General features: G+C 47.4%; 1 protein-coding gene and 1 pseudogene across 5 annotated transcripts in view; both read right to left on the bottom strand.

The window, feature by feature from the left end:
- Window positions 1–26,315, bottom strand: part of SNX1 (sorting nexin 1) — a 40,718-nt gene extending 14,403 nt beyond the window's left edge. For 2 of the 5 annotated variants that reach the window (XM_073363200.1, XM_073363202.1), the window contains exons 1-5: window positions 26,138–26,315; window positions 7,477–7,579; window positions 6,169–6,305; window positions 4,059–4,125; window positions 2,867–2,910 (exon numbers count right to left, since the gene is read on the bottom strand). In XM_073363200.1, coding sequence (XP_073219301.1) covers window positions 2,867–2,910; window positions 4,059–4,125; window positions 6,169–6,305; window positions 7,477–7,579; window positions 26,138–26,257 — 471 coding nt within the window. In that variant the 5' untranslated portion in view covers window positions 26,258–26,315. The remainder of the gene's footprint in view (window positions 1–2,866; window positions 2,911–4,058; window positions 4,126–6,168; window positions 6,306–7,476; window positions 7,580–26,137) is intronic. The other 3 variants (XM_073363198.1, XM_073363199.1, XM_073363197.1) reach the window with 2 other exon arrangements.
- On the bottom strand, window positions 8,426–8,632 carry LOC140895207 (U2 spliceosomal RNA; annotated as a pseudogene).
- Window positions 26,316–27,045: the final 730 nt, after the last annotated feature.

The following is a 27,045-nucleotide window of genomic DNA, read 5'->3' as shown; positions in this document are numbered from 1 at the left end:
CCCTCGTAACGAACTGAGCCACTGGTTCATGGCTGACTGAGGGAAAGCCACCTACTGTGCCACAAACACCATTCCTGGCAGCATTCTTCCCCCCCCCAAAGAGCTCCTATCCCTGTACAGGCCAAGTGCAACTCCTATTAGCTTATCCTAGAATGTCAGGGTTGGAAGGGACCTCAGGAGGTCATCTAGTCCAACCCCCTGCTCGAAGCATGTCCAATCCCCAACTAAATCATTCCAGCCAGGGCTTTGTCAAGCCTGACCTTAAAAACCTTTAAGGAAGGAGATTGCACCACCTCCCTAGGTAACCCATTCCAGTGCTTCACCACCCTCTTAGTGAAAAAGTTTTTCCCTAACATCCAACCTAAACCTCCCCCACTGCAACTTGAGACCATTACTCCTTGTTTTGTCATCTGCTACCACTGAGAACAGTCTAAATCCATCCTCTTTGAAACCCCCTTTCAGGTAGTTGAAAGCAGCTATCAAATCCCTACCGCCCCCCCATTCTCTTCTGCAGATTAAATAAACCCAGTTCCCTCAGACTCTCCTCATAAGTCATGTGCTCCAGCCCCCTAATCATTTTTGTTGCCCTCTGCTGGGCTCTTTCCAATTTTCCACATCCTTCTTGTAGTGTGGGGCCCAAAACTAGACAGTACTCCAGATGAGGCCTCACCAATGCTGAATAGAGGGGGAATGATCATGTCCCTCCATCCGCTGGCAATGCTCCTACTTATACAGCCCAAAATGCCATTTGCCTTCTTGTCAACAAGGGCACACTGTTGACTCATCCAGGTTCTCATCCACTGAAACCCCTAGGTCTTTCTGCAGAACTGCTGCCTAGCCACTTGGTCCCTAGTCTGTAGCAATGCATGGGATTCTTCCATCCTAAGTGCAGGACTCTGCACTTGTCCTTGTTGAACCTCAGATTTCTTTTGGCCCAATCCTCTAATTTGTCAAGGTCCCTCTGTAGCCTATCCCTACCCTCCAGCATATCTACCACTCCTCCTAGTTTAGAGTCATCTGCAAACTTGCTGAGGGTGCAATCCATGACCTCCTCCAGATAATTAATGAAGATACTGAACAAAACTGTCCCCAGGACCGACCCTTGGGGCACTCCACTTGATACTGGCTGCCAACTAGACATGGAGCCATTGATCACTACTTGTTGAGCCTGATGACCTAGCCAACTTTCTATCCACCTTATAGTCCATTCATCAAGCCCATACTTCTTTAACTTGCTGGCAAGAATACTGTGGGAGACCGTATCAAAAATTTTGCTAGTCAAGGAACACCACATCCATTGCTTTCCCTTCATCCAGGACCAGTTCTCACAGAAGGCAATTAGGTTAGTCAGGCAAGACTTGCCCTTGGTGAATCCATGCTGACTGTTCCTGATGACTTTCCTCTCCTCTAAGTGCTTCAAAATTGATTCCTTGAGGACCTGCTCCATGATTTTTCCAGGGACTGAGTTGAGTCTGACTGGCCTAGAGTTTCCTGGATCCTCCTCCTTCCTTTTTTAAAGATGGGCACTACATTAGCCTTTTTTCCAGTCATCTGGGACCTCCCCTGATTGCCATGAGTTTTCAAAGATAATGGCCAATGGCTCTGCAATCACATCTGCCAACTCCTTTGGCATCCTCGGATGCAGCGCATCCAGCCCCATGGACTTGTGCTCGTCCAGCTTTTCTAAATAGTCTTGAACCACTTTTCTCCTCAGAGGGCTGATCACCTCCTCCCCATACTGTGCTGCCCAGTGCAGTAGTCTGGGAGTTGACCTCGTTCATGAAGACAGAGGCAAAAAAAAAAAAGCATTGAGTGAGTACATTAGCTTTTTCCACATCCTCTGTCACTAGCTTGCCTTCCTCATTCAGTCAGGGGCCCACACTTTCCCAGACCTTCTTGTTGCTAACATAGCTGTAGAAACCCTTCTTGTTACTCTTAACATCCCTTGCTAGCTGCAACTCCAAGTGTTATTTGGCCTTCCTGATTTCACTCCTGCATGCCTGAACAATATTTTTAATACTCCTCCCTGGTCATTTGTCCAATCTTCCACTTCTTGTAAGCTTTGTGTGTGTGTGTGTGTGTGTGTGTGTGTGTGTGTGTGTGTGTGTGTGTGTGTGTGTGTGTGTGTGTGTGTGTGTGTGTGTGTGTGTGTGTGTGTGTGTGTAAGTAAAAGAGTAAGATCACCAAGGATTTCTACTGTTAAGCCAAGCTGGTTGCCTGCCATATTTACTATTCTTTCTACACATGGGGATGTTAGAGGTTGCTGGCAGGGTTTGGGGGGGGGGGGGGGAGAAGAGAAGGGTTTTAAACATGCCTAGCTTGTGTTTCAGAGCCTCTTTAAAAAGGAGAGAATATTTAGATGGGGTTTGTGTACAGAACTCATTCCCAACAGGCTCTTGGAACTGGCTTTCTGCCAAGTAACAGTAAAGCCCCCTTATTATCCTGCATGGAGCTGGTGTCTGACAGTCTTACATCAGGAGAGATTTCACTGGAGAGAGACACATTGTGCAGCTTTATAGAGGAGAACAAACAGTAGCTAGACTGATCCTTCATTGTGCAAAAAGGGAATAAGGAGTCAGCCCTAGAGAGCTTGCAAAAACTGACTCAGTTAGGATTTAGGTCTTCAGTACATCACTGTTTTGCCAGGCTACTAAGGGGTTACAGAAGGAGCTACAGCAGTTTGGGGACAACATGCAAAGCAGAAGTCTGACCTATGAAGGAGATTGCTGAAGACTTCACATTTTGTAGGTAAATAGCCCAAGATTCTACCTTAACTGCCTTACACTTATCTCAGCAATTGCTGAGTGAAGAAAGGGTTCGTAAAATCCCAGTGGAGGAAAGGGGCTTCTTCCCTTATTAGACGTACCTGTGTTGAGACTTTGTAGGCTACGTATGCATTCATGCCATCCCCTACAGAAAAGTCAAGAAAGCAAAATTAGTTCTCCATTCAGACAATTTACAATTTATTTCCTACTGATGCTTGGTATATATACTAGTCTCTTTCTCAAGCAGGGGATGGTGTTCCAACTGGCTGCATTTAGAACTTCTGGACAGCTCGTGGGCTCAGTTAGCCCATTGACAGTATGTGCCCAAAGGCATGCTGCAGCTCACATTATAGGAGCTGCTGGATTTCTGCCAGTTAACAGATCTGGCTGCTTGATGCTGCAGAGCCCTCTCTGTATTTCCTAGAGAAGAGAGCTGGACACACTGACAGTTAATCATTTGTTGCCCTGCCAGCATCTGGGCTAGTTCCACACATCTGTTTAAGCATGAACAATTCAGTGGCTGTATGGAACAGGAGACAACCTATTTAGAAGGAAGCTAGTTGCTAACCTACCCCTTAGCTACATGTGGTCTGCCTTTTCAGAGATTCCATCATAGCCAGAGTATTAAACCAAAGCAGACACTTCACTTTCTTCTAGTGAAACTAAACGGCTATCTACAGTGCTCCAGCTGCAGGGAAACGCTTCCACACCCTTCCTTCTTATAGCAGTAATTGCTTTAGAGATGACTTTGACTGGTGAATGGGTCAAGATCTGTGTCCAGACTCCTGACCTAGCCAGTTTAGTGGATACCTGAGCTACTGATTCCACCAAAAACCACCCACCAATGCAGGAGGCCACTGTGCTGTCCAAGATCAGGGTGCTGTCAGCCTTGATGCTGGTTCTCAGAAACATCCTTTGGGTGCAGCGTGGGTCCTACAGACTCTGCCATCACTGGTGTTTTAGTCCTTATATGCCCTGAACTACCAGTCTCTAATGGAGAGCTCCTATCTGAATAGCCATCCTCCTTACAATAAAGCTAGAAGATATGCTGCTGCTAAGTCAGGCTATTTACTAAAAGCTCAAGTTGGTAGGTACAGAGGAGTCTCCAGAACCAGCCACCAGCAAGAAAGCAAACCAAAAAAAAAAGATTGACATTTTGAGAATGGATAGGAGCGGGACTTGGTGGTGTATTCAGGAGGGAAGATAGTGGACTGGCTGCATTACATCCTGCTAAGCTCCACTTCTAGACTCCATCTTACCTCCATGCACACTATACATTGTGCATAGACTCACCGATTTTTTCTGGGTCACTTACTCCCACAGTCAGCTCAAACTTGTCCTCCTGTTCCTCTTCCTCCAGCTGTTTAGGAAGAGGAGAGTACATATAGCAAGTCAGTACAATCCCAGATCAAGGTTTCAGCCTGCCTCAAACCATGCCAAATCATTAAATACTCAGACGTGCTTATCTGGTGTTTAGATTACAAGTTCCTCAGGGCAAAGCTGAGCTGTTGTCTAACAGCACAGACAGAAGCTTAGTGCTGGACCTGCAGACTGTTCCCAGAAACGCAAAGCCACATCAAATGCAGTTTACTACAGTTCATCCCACTCTTCTGATCCACCCAAATTGGGCCCAGTGTGAGATCCAGGAACCAAAGGCAGTTTTGACACCATTTCATTCCTCTGACCTTGTGGGAAAGTGTGACAGAGTAGCCTCAAGGCTATATTACATTGCACCTGGCTGTGTAGGGTGCCCCCAAGAACCAGTATGGCAGCCTGGGATAACTATATTGGAGTGGCACTTCCACCATATCCCCTACCACACAGGCTGGGATAGAGGATGGAACAGAGCCAACTACACCAGGTCTGCCACCTGTGGATTGTCCCATAGGAATCTTAAACCCCCATAACCCCTTTAGGTCACAGGAGCAGCACACAAGTGGCTGGATGGAGCAAGGCTGCAAAACTAGTCCTCAGTACGCTTCAGTCTAAAATGTGAAAGGAGGCAGCTGATTGGTTCAGTGAGCAGCATCTCCAGCTATACTGCACCGCTTTAGGAAAAGGTGATAACACTGAAGTGGCACTTGAGATTCAGAGACCCCTTCTCCAGGCTAAAGGACTCTCCCACTAGAGACCCTGCTACTGCACCCATCATCCTGCCAGAGAGATGGGTCCATGGTTGGGCAGGTGTGTGTGGGGAGAAATAGGAGGCGTTGAACAGAGCAACACCTCTAGAGGAAAATGGGTCCTCTGTCCAAATTCAAGTCTCTTCTCCCACACAGCACTACAGAGGTACTTCATTTGGCCTTTATTTATAACCATACCCTTGCTGCTGAGACAGGATCAGAGAGCCCAGCCTGCATACTACAGACATAAGGAGACTATGTTAAAGCTGGCTTGCAGGGAGACAGACTTTTACAATAAAGAAAAACTGCTCACCCTTCTGGATGGGAAGGCAAATAGGTAATGGAAACAAGCAATTATACTATCTGCCCTGGAAATATGCATGCAGGTCTGTTACTTGAAAGTCACCTCTAAGCACTGTTTCAGAGTAACAGCCGTGTTAGTCTGTCTTTGCAAAAAGAAAAGGAGTACTTGTGGCACCTTAGAGACTAACCAATTTATCTGAGCATGAGCTTTCGTGAGCTACAGCTCACTTCATCCGATGAAGTGAGCTGTAGCTCACGAAAGCTCATGCTCAAATAAATTGGTTAGTCTCTAAGGTGCCACAAGTACTCCTTTTCTAAGCACTGTATAACTGTTTTGGCAAATCAAGTCATGCTTTGTTTTGAGAAGTGGTTTGTCTGTCTGCAAATATATGCAGACACAGGCTTGCAAAGAGGAACTCAGGCAGGTCCTAGCCCAGCTGAATCAATCACAGTTGGTACCAGGGGCTGTAACCCAGGTCCCTAGCAGAGTACACAAATTGCAGAGTTGCATCCCAGAAGAGGTAAAGGCCTGAGGCCTGACACCTGTGGAGGTACCCCACGAAGGGATGGTAGTGAAATCTGACACCATTACAAGCAACTTTGTATTGAGCCAGTATTGCAGCATTAGAAGTGGTCATCTGACAGCAGCACTGCATGTCCACAATGAGCAACAACTTGGTCACTCACTTGGGCTGACCTTTGTCCCTGAAGTGAGTGACGACGACGTGAGTGACATTCCATCCTTGCGGAAGCTTTTAGCAGTGTCCTGCTCTCAGCCAGCAGGTGTTGCCATCTCACAGGGAGAGGATAATTAAGTTCAAGGGAATCTGAGCCCCCTTCAAGTTAACCAGCTTTGAGGGAGTGCCCCTGACATTTTACCCTTCGATCACATGTAGACCACTACCTTCTGACGCCAGTCCCAGACTGGCAGAGTGAATTGGACAGAAGGCAACTAGCATGGAAGTAGTAATTCTCACCTCCTCGTAGCTCTTTGGCTGATGTTTGGAAGAGGAACTTTCTGCTACTTCTAGAGGAGGGGCAGGGCTGGACACTTTGGCAGGTTCCTTCTTCTGGTTGTTTTGGGTACTGTCCAGAGATAGCTCCACCGTGGCATCTGCAAAGGCACAAGGGTCACCACCAAGGGAGTCTGTAGCTTTTCACCTGGTTCCAGAGAAACTAGTAGAGCTCTTGTTCCAGGCAGTATTATACTCCCCAGTCTCAAGACTTTACACATGTAGGTATTTGACAGTGTTTGCCTCTCGGAGGAAGTTTCCCCTGAACGCCTATATGCCCAGGGCTTGGCTTTGGCTTCGGCTTCCAGTGGTGCTATTACCTTATGGCCCAGTGATGGGCTCTTTTCTGCTCATACTGGCCAGGGCACCAGTTCTTATCTTATGCTAGGCCATACTCCCCTCTGCTTGGCTGTACATAGAGGGGAACAGCAAGGGCAGCTGGAATGGTAGAATAGATTCTTGAATGGCACCTGCTCCTGGCACCCTCCCTGGTTGGAATTTATTCCCTGCTACTCGTAGAGCAATAGTTCCGAGATCCCTACCAGGATGCTTTCCATGGAGATTGCTTTGGTGCACTCTTCTGCCAAGTCTGGAGCCCTTATGCTGGCCACTGGAGAGTGGAAGTGCTTCATGCAATCTTTCCAGCCTCCTGGCTGCTGCAAGGAGCTGAGGACCTCTGTCAGTTTTGGCTTCTCCTCCCCAGTGAGCAGCTCTAGTGCCATTGGAACTGCTTGGGAAGTCTACAAGTAGCTGTACTGTCCATGCCACTGACAGTCATAGGATTCTGAACAGCAACAGTTTAAACTGACCCGTGTGTTACTTTCACTCCACAGCTGGTTGGGAACCCTAAGCTCCAGATGCTACCTGCTCTGCCTACACACTCCAGAAGGACACTGCAGCAGATCACAATGCTTACATTCTTTAGAGTTTGGTGTTTAGGCTTCTCCAAGCAGTTGCCACAGGCAAGTTGTTTTCCCACTACAATTTAGAGCTGCCCCTTTAAGGCAGTGCTAAGGAAACCCTTACCCAGCTTTCTCAGAGAGAGGCCAGGAGAGCTTGTTACTGTTTCCATTTTCAAAGGAACATAAGCAGATGCATGGAAGGGGCAGGTGCCACCCTTAACAGATCCCCTCCTCCACTGGGTATTTAAACATAATTAAGTAATGACAAACCTCCTGCAGCTTTTAGCTCTTATCTAGTGGCTGCAGTCACCTCTCATCCTACTTGGAAAAAGCTTGAGTTGTGCTTTGCACACAGCACAGGGAAGCTTACCTGCAAATAGGTCCTGATCATCCTGTTCCACACGATCCCCATTTTCTTTAGAGCTGCTATTCACTGGGAGAGGAGACTCCCTCTTGGGTGACTGGGGCTTGCTCTGAAAGCAGAGTGGCAGTCAGTGTGAACATCACGAGTTGCACAGAGATCACTTATACCTGCCAATAAGAGGAGTGTTCCAGTTCCCAGCCAAACCTCCCTCTCCCATACCCCAACCAGGGCTGGCCTTACAGGTGGGTGTCTGACCTAGGTGCCATGGCCAAGTGGCAAGGAATGGGATGGGCCTGGAGTGCAAGGCTACAGAAAGGAGCTCAGTGCAATGGAGGTGGAGAGCCAAGGGAGGCAGTGGGGACTGGAGCTCCAAAATACAAGTTTGCCCAGGATACCATTTTCCCTAAGGCTGGCCCCAACCACACCATTCAGCCCAGAAGATGTGGTTTGATTTCACACAGCTGTCACTCTGCTGCTCCTGCCACATGGTCATGCTTGGTCACCTTACTGCTAATCGGATTTAGAAATGGGATGGCAGAAGTGCATTAAAGTCTGCAAGGAAGAACTCAAAATAATGGAGGAAAAGGATCTGTGCAAGGAACAGCATGGGCAATCAATACAGCCAAGCTTAGCAACTCCAGGTACTTCCAGCACCTCTACTTTATGACCATTCGATTTAGAAGTTGTGTCACTGGATTTTGTTCTTGCTGTTAGGAAGAGTTGCAGGGGGAGATTAAATTTGCTCAGAGCCTCTGCACTCCTGTCACAAGTGAGTTCTTAGATCCTCTCTGCACTATAGCTGCAACAGCAGCGGTATTAGGTGTTGAAAATAGTTGCAACAAGTAAGATTCCAGTAGGTTTTCCTGACCAGCAAGGACAGGTATGTACAGAGACCACCCCCCTGCCACTATCAGACACTGCCTGCTGTAACAGCAGCACTGTTGATAACATCCCCAGAAGACACTTTTTTCCTGGAGGCACTGCAATATCAGGTTGATGCATGGGGTGGACAGAGCAAGCTCCTATTTCATCCCCTGTTCCAAAAATCAATTTAATATACAGTCCTCAAATAAAGGACATATCAGAAGGCACTGTTCATGCTAGTCAGACAGTGCAGACAGCTATTTACACATAGATATGACTAGTACCATGTCAAAGATAGCATGGACAGAGTCAGAGTTTAAATGCACCATGCACTGCTCAGCACTGGACTCTGCATACGCTGGGCAAGTTAGTGCCTATAATTCCAGGCCTGGCAGATCCACTGGTAGCAATGGTGAAGCTTGAGTATTTTCACTACTATACAGTCAGCTATGTTCAGAGCAGGGCTTTTTAGCTGTCAGGATACCAGTGACTTGAGCACTGTCTACATTAGCAATCTCAAGTGTTGCTACCACTAGTGGGTCATTCCCTGAAGTGCAGGAGAGGCCAGTTGTGAAGCAAACAGGATGATGTTTTCAGATCAGTGGGTTTCTATCCATTATACCAACCACAGACTGCTACACAAAGAGAGAGAAAAAGGGCCATTCTATGGATCCATTTGCATGTCCCGCTCACCGGGCATGGTTTGGAGCCAGATCTGTACCAGGGAGCCAATAATCTGTTCTATATAAGGTTGCAGCATGTCTTCTCCTAGAACAATTCTACAAAGGCAGAGAAGGCTGCACTGTCCAGAATCTCTGTTCCAAGTGTTTAGAGATTTCACTTCAAAGCCATGTGATGCACAGTGCCAGCTTTTGAAGCTGACACCAAGCCCTAACACAAGGCACAAACACATCACTACAGATAATGTTCCTTTTGAAACCCAGGGAGCTCATTCTTTCTGAAAATTGCCCCCCCCAACACCCACCTGCACTTTGCAGTGTCAGTTAGTACTGAGCTGTCAACAGGGCCAATCCAACCCTGTGACTCACAAGAATGAGTTTGCAGGGCTGCTCCATCCACAGCACACAGAATACTGCCATTTGAGCAGGCTACTCAATAGGCAAGAGACAGTGACTTGGCAACACAGAGTGGTCTAAGGGAAAATGAAAGTCTGCCCAGGGAAACCAGTATGCCAAGTAGCTAGTTACATGTTAAAAGTAGTCCTATACTTCCACCACAATGAAGTCTGTAAAAAGAAAAATGAGTACTTGTGGCACCTTAGAGACTAACAAATTTAAGTCTTTAGTCTCTAGAGAGTTCAAAAGGGAAGAAATAAAAATGCACCTGATAATTAGTTTTAGATCCTGGCTGGGTCAGAGGCAATTACAATGACTGGTGGTCCCAGTTACAGAGATGGAGCCAGACACTGAAGTCTAGCTTGGCCTAACAAGAGGACCCTTGAGCCTCTGGATACTGGTTTTCTGGACAGTTATGCTCATATAGCCTTTATACACTCTTCCTTTGCTGTTACTGAACATTTACATGAAGGTACAGTGATATTGTCTTCAGAGCCTGCTCTTCTAACATGAGGCATAGTCGTGGCACTGTGTATAGTGCATTTCTGCTGGCACCTGCCTGTATACCTGCAGCACAACACGGTTTTGCAGCAGAGACGATGCTATCTAAAGACAGATAACTGAAAGTGGAAATAACCAACATCAGTAGCGTCTAGCCACCTTACCATGAGGTTTTATCAACAGATCAGGGATCTTGAAACTGGAGTGGAGAGTTTCAGCCCAACCAAAGATGGAGTGGCAATGAGCACTTTAGCTCCCTGCTCCACTCTGCCATCTGCTAGAAAGAAGACATTCTACTAGAAAGAAGACATTCTACAGCAACAGAACACACTGTGCCCTTGCTGAGATAGTCTGTCCCAGAGCTGGATTAAGGTAATCTAGACCCTTAGCTATACCATGGCATGGGCTCCCTGCTGTGGGGCCAGCCCTGTGCAATGGGGCCACTCCCACTGAGTATGGGTGGGGGGAAGGAGGCCCTCCTGCCCTTCCAAAAAGGCAAAAAAAGCAGCATGGGCTCACTTTCAAGAGTAGCAAGGGTCCCTCTCACCTCAAGATGCACAGGTGGCAACAAGGGGAAATCCCAGTAGCTTTCCCAAGCAGATACTCCCACAGCCATAGTGTAAGTGGGCTGGACCTGCTGCAGAGGGACTCAGAATCACAGAAGTGTCAGGCTGAAAGGGAACTCAAGAGATCATCAAGTCCAGTACCCTCCACTGAGGCAGGACCAAGTAAACCTAAAGCATCCCTGGCAGGTGTGTTCATCCAACCTGTTCTTAAAATCCTCCAATGACAGGGATGCCACAATCTCCATTGGAAGCCTATTCTGGTGCTTAACTACCTCATTAGGAAGTCTTTTCCAGCTATATAACCTACATCTCCTTGCTGCAGATTAAGCCCATTACCTCTTGCCTTATCTGCAAAGGATACAGAACAATTGATCACCATCCTCTTTACAACAGCCCTTAATATATTTGAAGGCTTAAACAGGTCCCCTCTCAGTAGTCTTTTCAAGACTAATCAGTTTTTCTGGTTTCAGAGTAGCTGCCATGTTAGTCTGTATTTGCAAAAAGAAGAGTACTTGTGGCACCTTAGAGACTAAGATTTATTCTGGGGTTGGGTTTTTTTTGTTTTAAAAAATCCTTCCTTACAGGCCAGGTTTTCCAAGTCTTCTCATTTTTATTGCTTTCCTCTGGACTCTCTCCAATTTGTTCACCTCTTTCCTGAAGCATGGTGCCCAGAAGTGGACACAGTACCCCAGCTGAGGCCTTGTCAGTGTTAAGCAGAGGGAATGTACCTGCTGTGTCTGACAATAAGTGGTGCAGCTGCATGAACAGCTACCACCACATTGCTGGCTCATTCAGTTTGTGACCCACAGAAGGGGTATGCAGGGTCCTCTATTAGAGTGTGCATTGGTGGGGTTCCCCAGAGCACTGAGGCTTGGAATTAACACCTCACTGAGATGCACGGGGCAGCTCATCCCCTCAAAGCTATTGTTTTGGGCTGTCTGAAGACTAGCCATCACCAATGCACTGTTCACATTTGAGCTTTGCTTTACAAACATTAGGCCTAGAAATTTACATGAAAGCTAAGATGCACATGTACAGTACTCATGTGACTCCAGGCAGGAGAGCCCTAGGCATTGGCCTATGGCGCTTCAGCCCCAGCCCTGCTCTCTTCATGGATGCTGTGGTGACTGACTTCTGTTGAAGCAGGTGCAATTCAGATCTTGTTTTTCTGCAGTTAATCTTACCATTAAACTAGGGAAGAAGGGGCACAGATAGGTGACATAGGCAGGATTGTAGCAAGAGACTGGTTTCTTGTGCTCTGCAGCCACCTCTTACTTAAACGAAGGGGAAGCGGTAACTGCTCAAATGTCTCAGCATCACAGTGAATTATTTTTATTAAAGTAATCAGGTTCCAACTCATGTTGGTTAAAGATGCCAAGCTATTTGGTTTATATCTAGTTAGTAAAATCAATAGTACTCTTTGATAACAATCTCCAACTCCTATTCCTCTGTAGTGTCCATGTCTACACTGTAGTACTGACTAAGCTGTAGCTTTGGTAACTTCTATGGGAGAATAGTGAAACTTATCACAGTGCACGATGGCCCACCTATGCTCACTCACTGGAGATGCTGGATTTAACACATGCTCAGCAGTAGCATGCTCCCCTTGGGAAGATAAGGGCTTGTGCCGTTTGTAAGTATGGCAAGTCAGACTCTACCCAGACCCCTGATGTGAGTACTACCCTGCGATGAAGATTTGTTTTATTTGCTTGAACATGGAAGAGTAATGGGGCATTGCAAAGAGCTTAGCTCAGAACAAAGAACAGAAACAAGGCAGACAGTCCTCTCCTGGGTGTTCTTCGCTATGGACGTCAGCATAACAGCCAAGTTTCAGCTCTGGTTCTGCTTATAATGCTTGGTCCAAAGAAAACCACTCAGTTCCGACTCACTGCTAACTGAGTCATTGCTGATTAAACTGGCTGCTGGAATTTTAAGAGTCCAAATGCGTATGTCCTAGCTGAATGCATGTTGCTTCATGTAGAACAGTGAAACTGGGGTGGCTAAAACAAACTAACATTGCTGTTTTAGTAGGCAGGACTGCTCCAACTGAAGTCAATGGGAATCAGCCTGTGTAAGTACCTAGCAGTGATCAGAACCAGATTTTACAGCACACTGTAGTACAGCGATGCAGGCCTACAGCGATATAGCAGGGTTCCTACACTTTGCTCAGCAGAGGTCTGCCTTAGCACATTTAGCTAGGAGCTCAACAGGAGCAGAAAAGACTGGAGACTTGCAATGGAGTTCAGGTGAAGGAGGTGGCCACAGGATCCTTGGGGGTAAACTTGTCAGTTCGTTGTGTGCTTGCTTGATTAAAGATTATAGTGAGATCTGGTGTGGGGTCTGTGTGCTGAGCCAAGCAGCCTGCCTGGCTAGGCTGAGAGCTCGCTAAGGAGGCTCTTGCCTGCTACTTTTCGATCCCTAGCCCCTTTAGGATTCCTTGACAAGGGGGTGGGGCTAACTTGGGGGAAGAGGCATTAGGAAGCTAGCTCCTAAGCTACCAGAAGCAGCAAACCAAGGAGTTTAGAGGGCCAGATACACCTACAAACATTCTAAACAACCCAAACCCCTGCAAGAGTGAAAAGAAGGAAGGCAAAAATATCAGCAGGGTGGGGATTCTCCACTTTATTGCACTGAATGCAGCATGTACGATTATCTGCCTTGTGGGCAGGTAGTGTATGTGCACATACAGTGCAATGAGTTGATGGAACTCAGATGGAGCACAGGCTCTTGAGAACTGAGTGGCTGAACTGGAGGAGCTGGGGAGACAGAAGTACACAGATTTCTAGGGACACAGCGTGGTCCCATTCCCCACTGACAGCCTCTGTGCTGTGGAGGAGGAAAGTCTTGAGGAAATCAAGATGCAGCAAAGGGAGACAATCCCATAGTTCCAGACATTATCATGCACTCAGGGTATTCACCTGAGTGATGACGACTATAGCCCAGTGGTTAGGTTACTCATTCACTGGCCCAATAATTTAAACAGTAAGAGGAACAACTTCAACAACATTTAATTTGGTTATTTAATTAGGCCAGAAAAGTGAGAATGACAATAGCCCTGAGGTTAGGGCACTCACTGGAGAGGTGGCACATCCCTGCTCAAATCCATTCTGATCAAGCAGAGAGGGGACTTGAACTGGTGGTTTCCCACAACCCAGGTGAGTGCTCTAGCCACTGGGTGAAAGGTTGTCAGAAAGGTCTTCCTCCTGCCCCCCCCAGCTGTTTTGTGCTGAGGTCAGCAGCCTCTGAGCACACCTCAGTCTGGTGTAGGGCCTGATTGGTAGGAGTCATTAGAGGAGGTTTTGGAACAAATTGATAAATAGTAATAAGTCACCCAGACCAGACTTCACCCAGGAGTTCTGAAGAAACTCAAATGCGAAACTGCAGAACTACTAACTCTAGTTTCAGAGTATCAGCCGTGTTAGTCTGTACTCACAAAAAAAGGAGGACTTGTGGCACCTTAGAGACTAACAAATTTATTTGAGCATAAGCTTTTGTGAGCTACAACTCACTTCATCAGATGCATTCAGTGGAAAATACTCTAGTTTGTAACTTATTTAAATCAGCTTCTGTACCAAATGACTGGAGGATGGCTAATGTGACACCCATTTTTAAAAAGGGCTCCACAAGTGATCCTGGCAAACGTAGGCTGGTAAGCCTGACTTCAGTATGGGGCAAACTGACTAGAGCTATAGTAAAAAGGACAAAATCAGACATGAACAATGTTCCCTCTTATTTTGCATATGCATGCAAAAAATTAATTTTGTTATGTGCACCAATATGGAGGTGATCTGTGGTGGGGTGGGGCTGGGGATGAAGTGTTTGGGGTGTAGGCTGCTCCAGGGCCGTGGTGGGGAAAGGACTCCCCCCAGCCCTCTCCCTGGCTGCAGCAGCTCTTGGGCAAGGGGAGAGCTGCCTCCCCCGTCTCACCATGGCTGCCGCAGCTCTGGGGCTGGGGCCAGGGGAGAGGCACCTTTCCCTGCCGCAGCCCTGAGAGTCTGTGTGGCCCTTCATAGGATGTTGCACATCCACGCTGCTTAGAGGGAACACACAGATTAACCTAATTTGTTGGGGGTGGGGGGAGGGGAGAGAAAGTCAACATGGTTTTTGTAAAGGGAAATCATGCCTCACCAATCTACTAGAATTCTTTGAGGGGCTCAACAAGCCTGTGGACAAGGGGGATCCAGTGGATATAGCAGGGGCTAGGAAAATTATTGGCCTTAGGGCCACATTGGGTTTCTGAAATTGTATGGAGGGCCAGTTTGGGGAGGCTGTGCCTCCCCAAACAGCCAGGCGTGGCCCAGCCCCTGCACCCATCTGACCCCCTTGCTTCTCATGCCCTGATAGCCCCCACCAGGACTCCTGCCCCATCCAACCCCCACTCCCCCCGATGGCCCCCCCAAGGACCCCTGCCCTCGGTCCCCTGACTGCCCCCAGACCTCCCATGCCTAAATCCCCCCCCCTTCTCTCTGACTGTCCCCCCCGGACCCCTGCCCCATCCAGCCACCCCTTCTCCCTAACTGCCCCCAAACCCCTTGCCCCTAACTGCTCCACCACCACCCCATTCAACCCTCCTCTCCTTCCTTACTGCCCCCCTGGGACTCCTGCCCCCTTTCTACCCCTGTTCCCTGCCCTCTGACCGCCCCGACCCCTATCCACACCCCTGCCCTCTATCCAACTCCCCACCCATGCTGCCTGGAGCACCAGTGGCTGGCAGTGCAGCTGCACCAGGACAGGCAGCCGCACTGCACAGAGCAGCAGGTCAGGCCAGGCTCTGCAGCCCTGTTGCTCAGAGTGTTGTGCTGCATGGCAGTGTGGCTGGGGAGGGGGTCAGCCTCCCAGGCCAGGACCTCAGGGGCCGGGCAGGATGGTCCTGCAGGCTGTAGTTCGCCCACCTCTGGGATATAGTGTACTTATCTTTTCAGAAAGCCTTTAATAAAGTCCCTCCACCAAAGGCCCTTAAGCAAAGTAAGTTGTCATGGGATAAGAGGGAAGGTGCTCTCACATATCAGTAACTAGTTAAAAAGAAAAGAAACAAAAGGTAGGAATAAACAGTCAGTTTTCAGACTGGAGAGAGGTAAATAGTGGTGTCCCCCAGGGGTCTGTACTGGAACCAGTCCTACATAAGATTCATAAATGATCTGAAAATTTTGCCACCTCACTGTTTACCCATTTTTCCAGAAGATACAAAACTACTCAAGATAGTTAAGTTCCAAGCAGACTGCGAAGAGCTACAAAAGTATCTCAAAACTGGGTGACTGGGCAACAAAAGAGCAGATGAAATTCAGTGTTGATAAATGCAAAGTAATGCCAATTGGAAAACAATCCCAACTAGACACACAAAAAGATGGGGTCTAAATTAGCTATTACCACTCATGAAAGATCTTGGAGTCATTGTGGATAGTTCTCTGAAAAACATCCATTCAATATGCAGCGGCAGTTGAAAGTGACTAGAATATTGGGAATCATTAAGAAAGGGATGGATAATATATTGCCTCTATATAAATCCATGGTGTCGTAAATATAAAGGGAAGGGTAAACACCTTTAAAATCCCTCCTGGCCAGAGGAAAAACCCTTTCATCTGTAAAGGATTAAGAAGTTAGGATAACCTCACTGGGACCTGACCAAAATGACCAAGGAGGAGACAAGATACTTTCAAAGCTGGAGGGGGGAGAAACAAAGGCTCTCTGTCTGTGTGATGCTTTTGCCGGGAACAGAAAAGGAATGGAGTCTTAGAACTTAGTAAGTAAGCTAGCTGGATATGCATTAGATTCTGATTTCTTTAAATGGCTGAGAAAATAAGCTCTGCTGAATGGAATGCATATTCCTGTTTGTGTCTTTTTGTAACTTAAGGTTTTGCCTAGAGGGATTCTCTATGTTTTGAATCTGATTACCCTGTAAGGTATTTACCATCCTGATTTTACAGAGATGATTCTTTTACTTTTTCCTTCAATTAAAATTTTTAATAACCTGATTGCTTTTTCATTGTTCTTAAGATCCAAGGGTTTTGGGTCTGTGTTCCCTTATGCAAATTGGTGAGGATTTTTATCAAGCCTTCCCCAGGAAAGGAGGTGTAGGGTTTGGGGAGGATTTTGGAGGGAAAGACGTTTCCAAGCAGGCTCTTTCCCTGTTATATATTTGTTAGACACTTGGTGGTGGCAGCAATAAAGTCCAAGGGCAAAAGGTAAAATAGTTTCTACCTTGGGGAGGTTTTAACTAAGCTGATAAAAATAAGCTTAGGGGGTTTTCATGCAGGTCCGCACGTGTGTACCCTAGAGTTCAGAGTGGGGAAGAACCTTGACGCATGGTATGCCCACATCTTGAATACTGAGTGCAGATGTGGTCACCCTATCTCAAAAAAAAGATATATTGGAACTGGAAAAGGTTCCGAAAAGGGTAACAAAAGTGATTAGGGGTATGAAATGGCTTCCGTATGAGAAGAGTAATAAGACTTGGACTTTTCAGCTTGGAAAAAAAGATGACTAAGGTGGGATATGATAGAGGTCTATAAAATCATGACTGGCATAGAGAAAGTAAATAAGGAAGTGTTATTTACTCCTTCGCATAACACAAGAAGCAGGGATCACTAAATTAAATTAATAGGCAGCAGGTTTTAAAAAAAAACCAAACAAAAGGAAGTATTTCCCACACACACAATGCACAGTCAACCTGTGGAACTCCTTGCCAGAGGATGTTGTGAAGGCCAAGACTATAACAGGGTTCAAAAAGAACTAAATAAATTCATGGAGGATAGGTCCACCAATGGCTGTTTGCCAGAAGTGGGGAATGGGTAACAGGGGATGGATCACTTGATTATCTGTTCATTCCCTCTGGGGCACTTGGCATTTACCTCTGTCAGAAGACAGGATACTGGGCTAGATGGACCTTTGGTCTGACCCAGTATGGCCGTTCTTATGTACATATGAATTAGATGCTCCTCTGCTTATCTTCCCTGGCTTATGAATTGCTCCAGTGCTTAGCTGGAGATAAATATCTGGACAGCTAGAGTGAGGCAACAGTGCACATGCTCAGTGGCAGAAATACAGGCTCCTAGGGAACTTTTACCGCATCCCCCACCCCAATATAGGAATCATGTGATTTTAGGCAGCAGCCAAGTAATAACTGTGGATTGCAGTGGCAGCTAAGAATGGGACTTAGGTGCCTAGTTTCATCTGTGGATCTAGGCCTAAGTGACTGTCAAATCTCTGTTATGTAGGCTGCAAATACATTAAGGGGACATATCTAGATTACAGGTCAGATGCTAAAGGTCACCTAGGCAGACATGCCATTCTCACTGTAGCGTTAACAGTCATAAATTTATACAGATCTAGACGGGTGGCCTTCATGTTAGCCAGAATTATTCTTCCCCTTCTGGAAGGAAAAGACTATTATACAACCATAAGAAAGACAGTAAGGTGATGGTCTTTTGTTCTATCCACGCAGGCAAGAATTTCAGTTCTGCAAAAAGTGCCTGCGGGCAACCAGCATAAAGGTACCAACAATGTTAATTTGCCTCACATATTTGCCTAGAGCAGAAGGACAGGAATTATAGTTCAGTCAAGCATTTAATATTAACCGCTATAATTGAGACCTCCAAATTTGCATAGGTCTGGCAGTTCAATAGTGTTAAATAGATAAGTTTATAAGATGTTCCTATCACCTACAACAGTAAGTGTTGGAGGGAAGAGATAGAAAGGGAGAGACTGGGTTAATCCAAACAGGCCTATTAATGTAACAGTCCTTCAGTTAAGGGCATGCCCAGTAAACAAGAGGAATATGGGACTGAAAGTCAATGGACCAAAATTGGTACTTTGGAAGTTAGGCCTAATTGATTAACAAAATAAGGTAAGAATGGAATAGCCCATCCACCACCCCCTTTGGGGGGGCCCCCTAAAGAGACTTTGTGGGGAAAAAAGTGATCTTCCACTGCACCTGCTGCCAAGGGATTTTCATCCTAAACACCCAGACCTTGAAATACCAGTGGGTATGCCTGATTGCTGGTGCGGTGGTGGCAAAGACCTCAGCCTGATCCATGCAAGATCCTGTTCCATCTTCCCTGACCTCATGTGTCCCTATCTCCCACTATCTTCCTCCTGTCCTGTCCCTTGGCTTTTCACGTGATCCTGTGACTAACTACACAGCACCAGCATAATGAGAGGTTATGGCCCATCCAGCTCTGACCAGCCTGAGAAGGACCCATGAAGGGAAGGGACCTGACCAAGAAGCCAGATACTTCTCTTTCAGGGATGCTGAGCCAGATCCAGAGCAACAGCTGCTGTGGCCACTCTCCATAACTGACTAGTCACCCTGCATCCTAATATGTATCAAATGCACTCCACCCCACCACCTTTTGTCATCCTCTCTTCTACCCTGTCTGATTTGTTAAAAGCAAGAACACAAGTCATTCTTGACTCAAATGACTAGAACAAATCCTTTCTTCCCCATCAAAAAGGGATGACTGACAAGAAGAGATAGGATAAAGTCCTAAAAAGGGACTTTAATATGTACACCAAACATGTCATTGAAAAATCAATTTTAGTGCTTTATGTTGATTCTTTTCCTTGTGTATATCCCAATCACAGTGCCATTTCCTGCAGCTCCCATTGGCTGGGAATGGCAAACCACGGCCACTGGGAGCTGAGGGGCTCCATGCCTGCGAACGCTCCAGGTAAACAAAACAACAATGTATTAGATATTCAATTCAATGATTTCATAGAGTGGAAATTCAAATTTTGGTGTAGACCTGTTTATAAGCTGACCCCCACTCTTTGGTGCATCACTGTTTTACCAAAAATATTTGGTTTATGAATGAGTATATATGGTACGTATTTATGCCCTGATACCTACTAGACAGAGGTGGATATGAAAATTTAAGCAAACCACACGCAAGAAGAAAGGGCAAGACCCTAGTGACAATCTTAGCTCCTTCTGGCTCTTGTCTGTCTTGCCCGGGTCAGTAGGCTACTGGGAAAAAAAAATAAAGCTACCAACAGCAGTAGAAACTCCTGGTCTGCAGACAGCTCAGAAGTCACCAATGCATTGGTCATGATCACAAGCGAAGCATTCTCTTCACAGTCAAATGACTGACTTAAGAAATTGTTCCCCAGGATTGGCTAGCTTGGCTTCTGTACCCTTCCCTCCCACAACTCACCAGGGTAATTCTTCTACTGTCATTAGCAAGTGGCTTTTTCAAGTCCTGCTTTGTGATCCTCCCTAAGTGCTGCTTGTTGACATGTACATCTAAGCCAGGAGGACAAAGACCTATAATGGTTAGAATACTAGGAAGTATTAGCCTTGTGAAACTGCTGCAGGATATCAGTGCAAGAGTTTAGTAAGATCCAAGAGGATCATCCATTTGTCTAAACAGGGATCTCACCTGCAATTAGACTAGACAGGAAAGCCATGGGGTTTGTCAGCCCACATACACTTGGAGGTACAAGGTGGTATTCAGGGGAGGCCAGGAAGGAAGTTCTCACCACCAAAATATTGCATTTATGTAAATTTTGGAAGCTAGCTGAGCTCTCCTCCAAAGCATCTGGCAAGGGCTGCTGTTGATAAAGGGTACCTAACTATATGGATCATTGCTCTGTTTTGGCTATTCCAGTGTGGCTGTACATTCTGTTAACAGTCTCTTTACTATGGGACTCCAGCTTATGTGCCTACACAGCAAGTCTAAAAGCTACTTATCACTACTGGAACTCCCACAACTTAATAGGCAGGGGCAAGAGCAACAGATACAGATCTAGTCAGTTGAGAGCATGAGTTAAACAAAAACCAAGGATTTTCCTCTACCTGTCTAGGGATTCAGGCACAAGGTGGAGAAGGGGTCAAGGAAAAGCAGAGTCCAGCCAGGATTAACATGTTTATCCAGACTACCAAATCACTGATTAATTGCTGAATGGCCAGGCCATTTCTGGGCCCTCATCTCTCCATGTCATTGCATCAATTAAACAAGTGTTCTCTTTTAGCTCCTAGTAGTTTCTACTCATTTATGACCTGAAGGGCTTAAAGTGCACATCTATTTAGCAGCAAAGAGGTGCAGACAGCAGTTTCATACCACAGCTTTTAGTTAAAAAAAGCAGCAGACCAGTGTCATTCAAGAATGACCCCAATGAACTGCACAGCAGACGGAGCTGTAGCACCACTGTCTAATGTTTGGGGAAACATCTCTACATGGAGTCCTCACTACTGTTTGTTTGCCCAGTATCATCTACAAAGACTACTGCCCCGAGCACACAACTCCAGTTTGTTTCCATTAGCTAAAGTACAGCTGTATGTGGACAGGACAGCCATCTTCAGGCAAGAGAAGAAACTTAAGTCACCGCATGAATCTTCAAAGCTTTGCTCAATATGGCTGAGTGGGCCAGAGAGTTTTGTTCCAGATAGTCCCTTCTAGCCATCATGATGCCGAGTAGAGGAAGAACTAGAACTCCAAAAACAAGGGGAGAATGAGCTCTAGAAATGAATTAGGATTTAGGATATTAATTTTGCTGCAAGCTGGGGGTTACCGTTCTAAAGTTTCCTTAACGCAGAGCTGGTTTTTTTTTTTTTTTTTAAAGCAAAAGACATCCAGGCTGTGTCTACAATAGTTCTGCTTTCTAAAAATGTTCAGCTCTTGCCAACACTTGTTCAGCTTCTGCCTGCATTACCAACACTAGAAACAGCGCATACTGGTTTCTGCCAGCTTTTGATACCAAGTTGATTAGACACGTTCTACACATGTTTACACAGTGCTAGAAGTAGCCATGCCAGCAACCCACCATTCTATTTGGAATAGGTTATCATCACTCTTGCCACCACAGTACCAAGCACCTTCCAGAAGTATACCAAGGACTAGTCTACACTAGAAGCACTATGTGTCACTGTAGTGCGTCAGGTGAAAACATTCTATGCAGACAGGCAAGAGCTCTTCTGTCGGCATAATAAATCCACCTCCATGAGAGGCGGTAGTTATGTCAGTGGGAGCAGCTCTCCCACCAACAGTGCTGTCCACACTGGTGCTTAGGTCGGTGTAACTTACATCACTCATGGGGGTGGCTTATTCACACCCTGAGCGACAAAGTTATAAAGAAGTGGTAGGGTTGACCTAGCCTCAGTGACATGACTCACTTCTGTCACATGTGAGTCATTCTCTCATCCTCTCCCCAGGCTGAGGCTCAACACTGCTAATGCTGACCAGTGTTAGCAACAACAGGAAATGTAGCAGGATAGACAAGGCCCAACCATGAAGACTAAAGGTATGACAACACTTAAAATACTACAGCAGTACCGCTATAGCACTTTGGCATAGATGCTTTCTATAGCAACAGGAGGGGCTCTCCTGTTGCTGTAGTTAATCTACCTCCGAGAGTTGGTAGCTGGGCTAACAGAAGAATTCTATCCACCTAGCACTGTCTCTACCAAGGCTTAGAGTGGCATAGCTGTGGGTCTCAAGGGTGTCACACCCCTGAGATAGGCAGCTATGCCCAATAAGTTTTCAGTGTAGACCAGCCCTACAGCTGCTCACAAGAAACAAGAGATCCAAGTGCAAGGCCTTTGGGAAACTCCTCCTGACACCTCTCGTGGCTCCATCTTTCACATCAGCCTTCAGCTAACTGGCATCAAATCTGATGTACCTACCCCCCCTAGCTGTTGGAGGAAAAATGCAGCTGTCTTTCTTCTCTAGATCCACCTTACTGCTGTGGTGAAGAGAATCTGCTATTCTACCCCTAAAGAGTATCCTAGTACCTGCCTCTGCTGCTCAGAACTTCTGCCTCAAGTAGTAGCATAAGAACATTTGTACTGGGACCCACAGAGTACCCCATTAGCTCAGAAGGAGACCAGTTTTGTTGATTTCAAACTGCTGCTTAGCAAAGCTATGAGCAGCAGAGGCATGGCACTGAAGCTGGTCTACTAGCAATCTCAGGTCACATTTGGAATCCTCTTCACAGCCATAAAGCTGGCACCTCCAGGTTTTAAGAGACCCTGTTTCTGCAGAAGTTTACAGATCAGCACCAATACACACTAGGAAAAGCTTCCCACTCACAACTGGGTTACTTCAGCTATGTCCTGACCAAGCTGTTTTCTTATGCCTGCAACCTACAGATTCCACTCTGTCCCAGACCAGTTTCTATTTTAACCCTTCCTGTGTAACTCGTAGGTCTGTGTAACTGCAAGCTTTCCCACAAAGCAACGACTACTATCCCTGAATTTCAGGTGTTCATTTTCAAATTACAGCATCAGTGATGCTTTGCTACAAACAGTTCTTTTATTACAGAGATAGTGAAGAGATTCCCAAAGTAAAAAAGCTAACCTGTGAAATCTTGCGTCCTTTTTCAAAAAATTTCTTCCAGAGGACTTAAGTCCTTAGGGAGTAAGTGTACATATTACTCTTGCACACAAAGCTGGATTTTGAGAGCTATGTTGCCTGCAACAAGATGTTTTGCAATAGTCACCGATTAGTGTTATATTTGATGAAGAGGTGACAATGTCAAGCCTTCTGTTACATGTTAAGCTATTAGACAGGAATACAGTTTTTAATATTTGTTTTTCCTAGTCAAAGAGTACTTAACTAGAGGATTTTAGAAGCTGGTCTTGTGCCCTTTGCTTCTTTGAGCGGAAAAAGGCAAGCTAGAAGGTTTTCCTTAGGAATATCAACTTTGGCATTCCCAGTTGGAAAACTTGCTGGGGTTCTTCATGAAATATGTTGTTAGCTCACACACTTTGACTGGGCGCAGGGGTCTAGAAATTTTAAGACTCCGTTTCTCCAAAGTGTTGGTTCATTGAACTTCGACCTGTTAGCAAAAGAATGCTGAAATAGTGATTTAAAAACCCTTCTTTTCTTGGTTGTTCAACTTTTGTTCTTGGCCATTATGAGGTTATTAAACTAGTCTCAGGCTAGATGGGACCAGATTTTCAAGTGTAAGATGATTTCAGAAACTTTTGATTCTCAAGTGTATAAAGGACAAAAGAAAAAAAAGGGAGAGGCCACAAGCCTAATATCCTCTGCTACTGCATGTTCAACCAGCTTCAAAAGGTGAAATTTTCTGTTAATGCAAAGAATCAGAAATAAATTAAAGGTAACACTTTCACACAAAAGTGAGAAGGCCTTAATGCACTCAGAGACTCCTCTCCCTTTCACCCTACACCCACATCCTATTCTAGAAATGCACAGTCTTAAGTCTGGCCAGGAGATTCCTGACTCCTACAGGCAATTAAAGTGGCAGCACCTCCCCATCCTTATGTGGGACAGGACTCTCTGGGACAGTCTACGCCAGGGGCTCTCAATCTCTCTCTTTGAGTCTCCCCCCAACCCCTGATGCTATAAAGATTCCACTGAGCCATAACAACTGGTTTTCTGCATATAAAAGCCAGGGCTGGCATTAGGGGATAGCAAGCAGGACAACTGCCTGCCCCAAAAAGCTACATTGCTTGCGCTTTAGCATTCTGCCCTGGGGCCCAGCGAGTCTAATGCTGGCCCTGTTTGGCGGACCCCCTGAAACCTGCTCCCAGCCCCCCAACCGCTGGTTTAGGCAGGGTGTGCTGCCAAGAGCAGAGGTGGCCAGGTGTGGAAGGGCATTCACGAGCAGGAGGAAAAACACTAGAATTCCTTTGCTTTCTCCCAGCAGTTATCTAGAGGGGACTGCACATGCAGGGAATCACAGGAGAAGGTTGTGGGGAAAACCAACAATTCTTACCAGCTTTTTCCTTGTATGCCTGATAAGAGTTTGGTGTCAAGTTTTAAGTTAGTATATTTAAACCTTGCCTGTTTAAATGTAATACAGGGGTGCGCAAACTTTTCCGCCCAAGTGCCACACCAGGATTGCAAAACTGTATGGAGGGCTGGGTAGGGAAGGCTGTACCTCCCCAAACAGCCTGGCCCCCACCCCCTCCCACTTTCCACACCCCCCCCCCCATCAGAACTCCAAACCCATCCAACCCCCCCCTGCTCCTTGACCCCTGACCACCCCCTCCTGGGATCTCCTGCCCCTTATCCAACCTCCCGGCCCACTTACAATGTGCTCAGAACAGCATGTCTGGCCGTTGCACTGCCTGGCCAGAGCCAGCCGCACTGCTCAGAGCACTGCCCACACAGCTGCAGGGGAGAGGCCAGGGGCTAGCCTCCCTGGCTGGGAGCTCAAGGGCCAGGCAGGATGGGCCCATGGGCCATAGGCTGCCCACCTCTGATCTAATTCCTTAGACATTGAGCCACTAGAGCATTTCCAGAAGATATAATGGTGGTACATACTAGAACAGTAAATAAAATGGAAACTGGCCTCAGGGGGCCAAAGTAGTATCCACTGTCAGCTCTCATCATGATGCAGATTAGTCTGATGACTATCCACAAGTCTATCATGTCTCCCTCGATCACTTTTCACACAGCCTGAGAATGATGTACTGATGTGAATGTGCAACTAATGTTCATAAAGCCCCTGACAGGTCATTCTTAAAGGCAGCCCATTTTACAATAGAGTGACACATTGTTCACTCAAGCACTATCCTCCCTAGGAAATTCCCTCTGCCACCCTCTCCTCACCAAGTTGGGTTGAAAAAAGTTCACTGCTGGTACAAGCACAACAAAGCTCTCACCATATCACAAAGCCTGATGAAACATGCCAGCAACATGCATTTCCTTAGTGTACCCATACCCAGACTTCAGAGGAACAGCCGTGTTAGTCTGTATTCGCAAAAAGAAAAGGAGTACTTGTGGCACCTTAGAGACTAACCAATTTATTTGAGCATGAGCTTTCGTGAGCTACAGCTCACTTCATCAGATGTGGAAAACCCAGACTGGAAAACTAATTTATCTATTGTTAGCTACGCCAAGCCATGTGGTTTTGCCAAAAATTCTTAAGCAGCTAGTTACAGAATGACTCCCTCCAGGGCTTCCCCCTGTGTCCTCAGGATGCTTAGATTTCTCTGACTACATGTATTAAGAATGTAGGATATTATAACCAAAGAGTCAAGATTTCTCCTAGCCCATGACTAGAGCTCCAATGGTAATCCATTTGTATTAAATGATTTCTAAGCAGCTGATCTAATGCAGATTAAGATCAAGACAAGCATCACAACAAAGTGACTGGTTTGTAACATTTTAGTTTTTACCTACCCAACAGATATTCCAGTGAAGGTCAACATGATAAGTAGCCACTGAATTTGCATTTTCAGATCTCTTTGCAACCTAATCTTCACACCCCTTTAAAAGGCCAGTTATTATCCCTACTTTACAAATAAAGGGGCACAGAGAGGCTAAGTGATGTGCCCAGCGACACACGTCAAGTCAGTGGCAGAGCCGTGAATCAGTTGTACTCTAGCAATTAGGTAGAGTCCCTCCCTGCCTACTCCTGCCTTACTCCGCACTTCGGCAAAGGGATGGGAGAGGCGTCACGGGAGACCCTGCCACCCGAAAGCCCGGCCCTGCCATCAAGGGCTGGTCACGAGTTACAGGCACTTCCCAGCCAGGAGCTCCTGCCCCCGCTCGCGAAAGGAGACCCCCGACCCGGCTTCCTCCAGCGGCGCCCCGAGCGCCTCCCTTGGGGCTCAGGCCCTCTCGGCGGAGCTCGGCAGCGGCGCCGACAGGCGGGAGCTCGCTGCTTTCCAGCGCCCAGCGGCCCCCGGGCCGGCGCGACACGGGGGCAGCGGCGCAGCAACGCTCGGGAGCCCCGGGGCCCGGGCGGACTCACGGCGCCGGTGAAGATGTCCTCGCCCTCGGTGTCGCTGTCCGCGTCCCCTTCGGCCCCGGGAAAGGGCGGGGGCAGTCGCTCCGCAGAGGGGCTGGAGCTGCAAGCGCCGCCCGACGCCATGTCCCTGCGCTTCTGAGGCTACTTCCGCCTCCCCGCTGCCCACTGGGGCGGAAACGCCAACGACAGCCTTATGAGGAGAGAGCGGCGCCGTGAGCGGGGGCGGGGCTTGGCCCTGCGGGCCAGGGGGAGGAGCCATGCCCAGGGGCGGGCGGAGCGAAGGGGGTCAGGGGACGCCCTTGAGGGGGAGGAGCCAAACACAGGGCGGGCCCGCCAGAAAACACAGAGAGTCGGGAGAGGGTGCGGGGCTGGCTGCAGTGGGTGGAGCCAGAATAGGGGCGGGGCTCTGCCGTGTCCAGGGGCTCTCGATGGTCTCGTTCTGAGGTGGTCGCGTGCCGTGCTCAGTGCTCTCTGCAAATCGTTCAGCGCGGTGGGCTTGGCGTCCTGGCGCTCGGCCCCTCCGAGAAGGGAGGGGGGTCGTGCCAAATAGCTCCGCCTGATTGGCTGGCTTCCCCACCTGCTCAGCAAGGACAGCCAATCAGAGCTGCTGACTGTGGCAGGAGGCGCTCTGCCACTCAGCTCGGGGAAAGACCCCTCCGCCCCCGCGGGAAGGCGTGTTAGCCCAGCCTGCTGGCTCCCTCCTGCCCCGCACCCTGCGAGCCCAGGCCCGGCCCGAGGGGGGTAGGGTGGGGGAAGGGTTGTGGTGTGTGTCTGTGTCACTGCAAGGCTGAGAGCACTGGCATTTCCCTGGGGTCAGAGCAAAGGCGGCTGCCTTGCAATGGCACCTGCATTTCCTTACACAGCTGGGGGGGTCCAGTCTTTTCCACAGCCTTCTGTAGGTTTGGGCAGGG

The sequence above is a fragment of the Lepidochelys kempii genome, chromosome 10, assembly GCF_965140265.1.
Source record: "Lepidochelys kempii isolate rLepKem1 chromosome 10, rLepKem1.hap2, whole genome shotgun sequence".
NCBI classification, from domain to species: Eukaryota; Metazoa; Chordata; order Testudines; family Cheloniidae; genus Lepidochelys; species Lepidochelys kempii.
The sequence above is the reverse complement of the archived record's forward strand: the minus strand, read 5'-3'. Positions and strand labels throughout refer to the sequence as shown.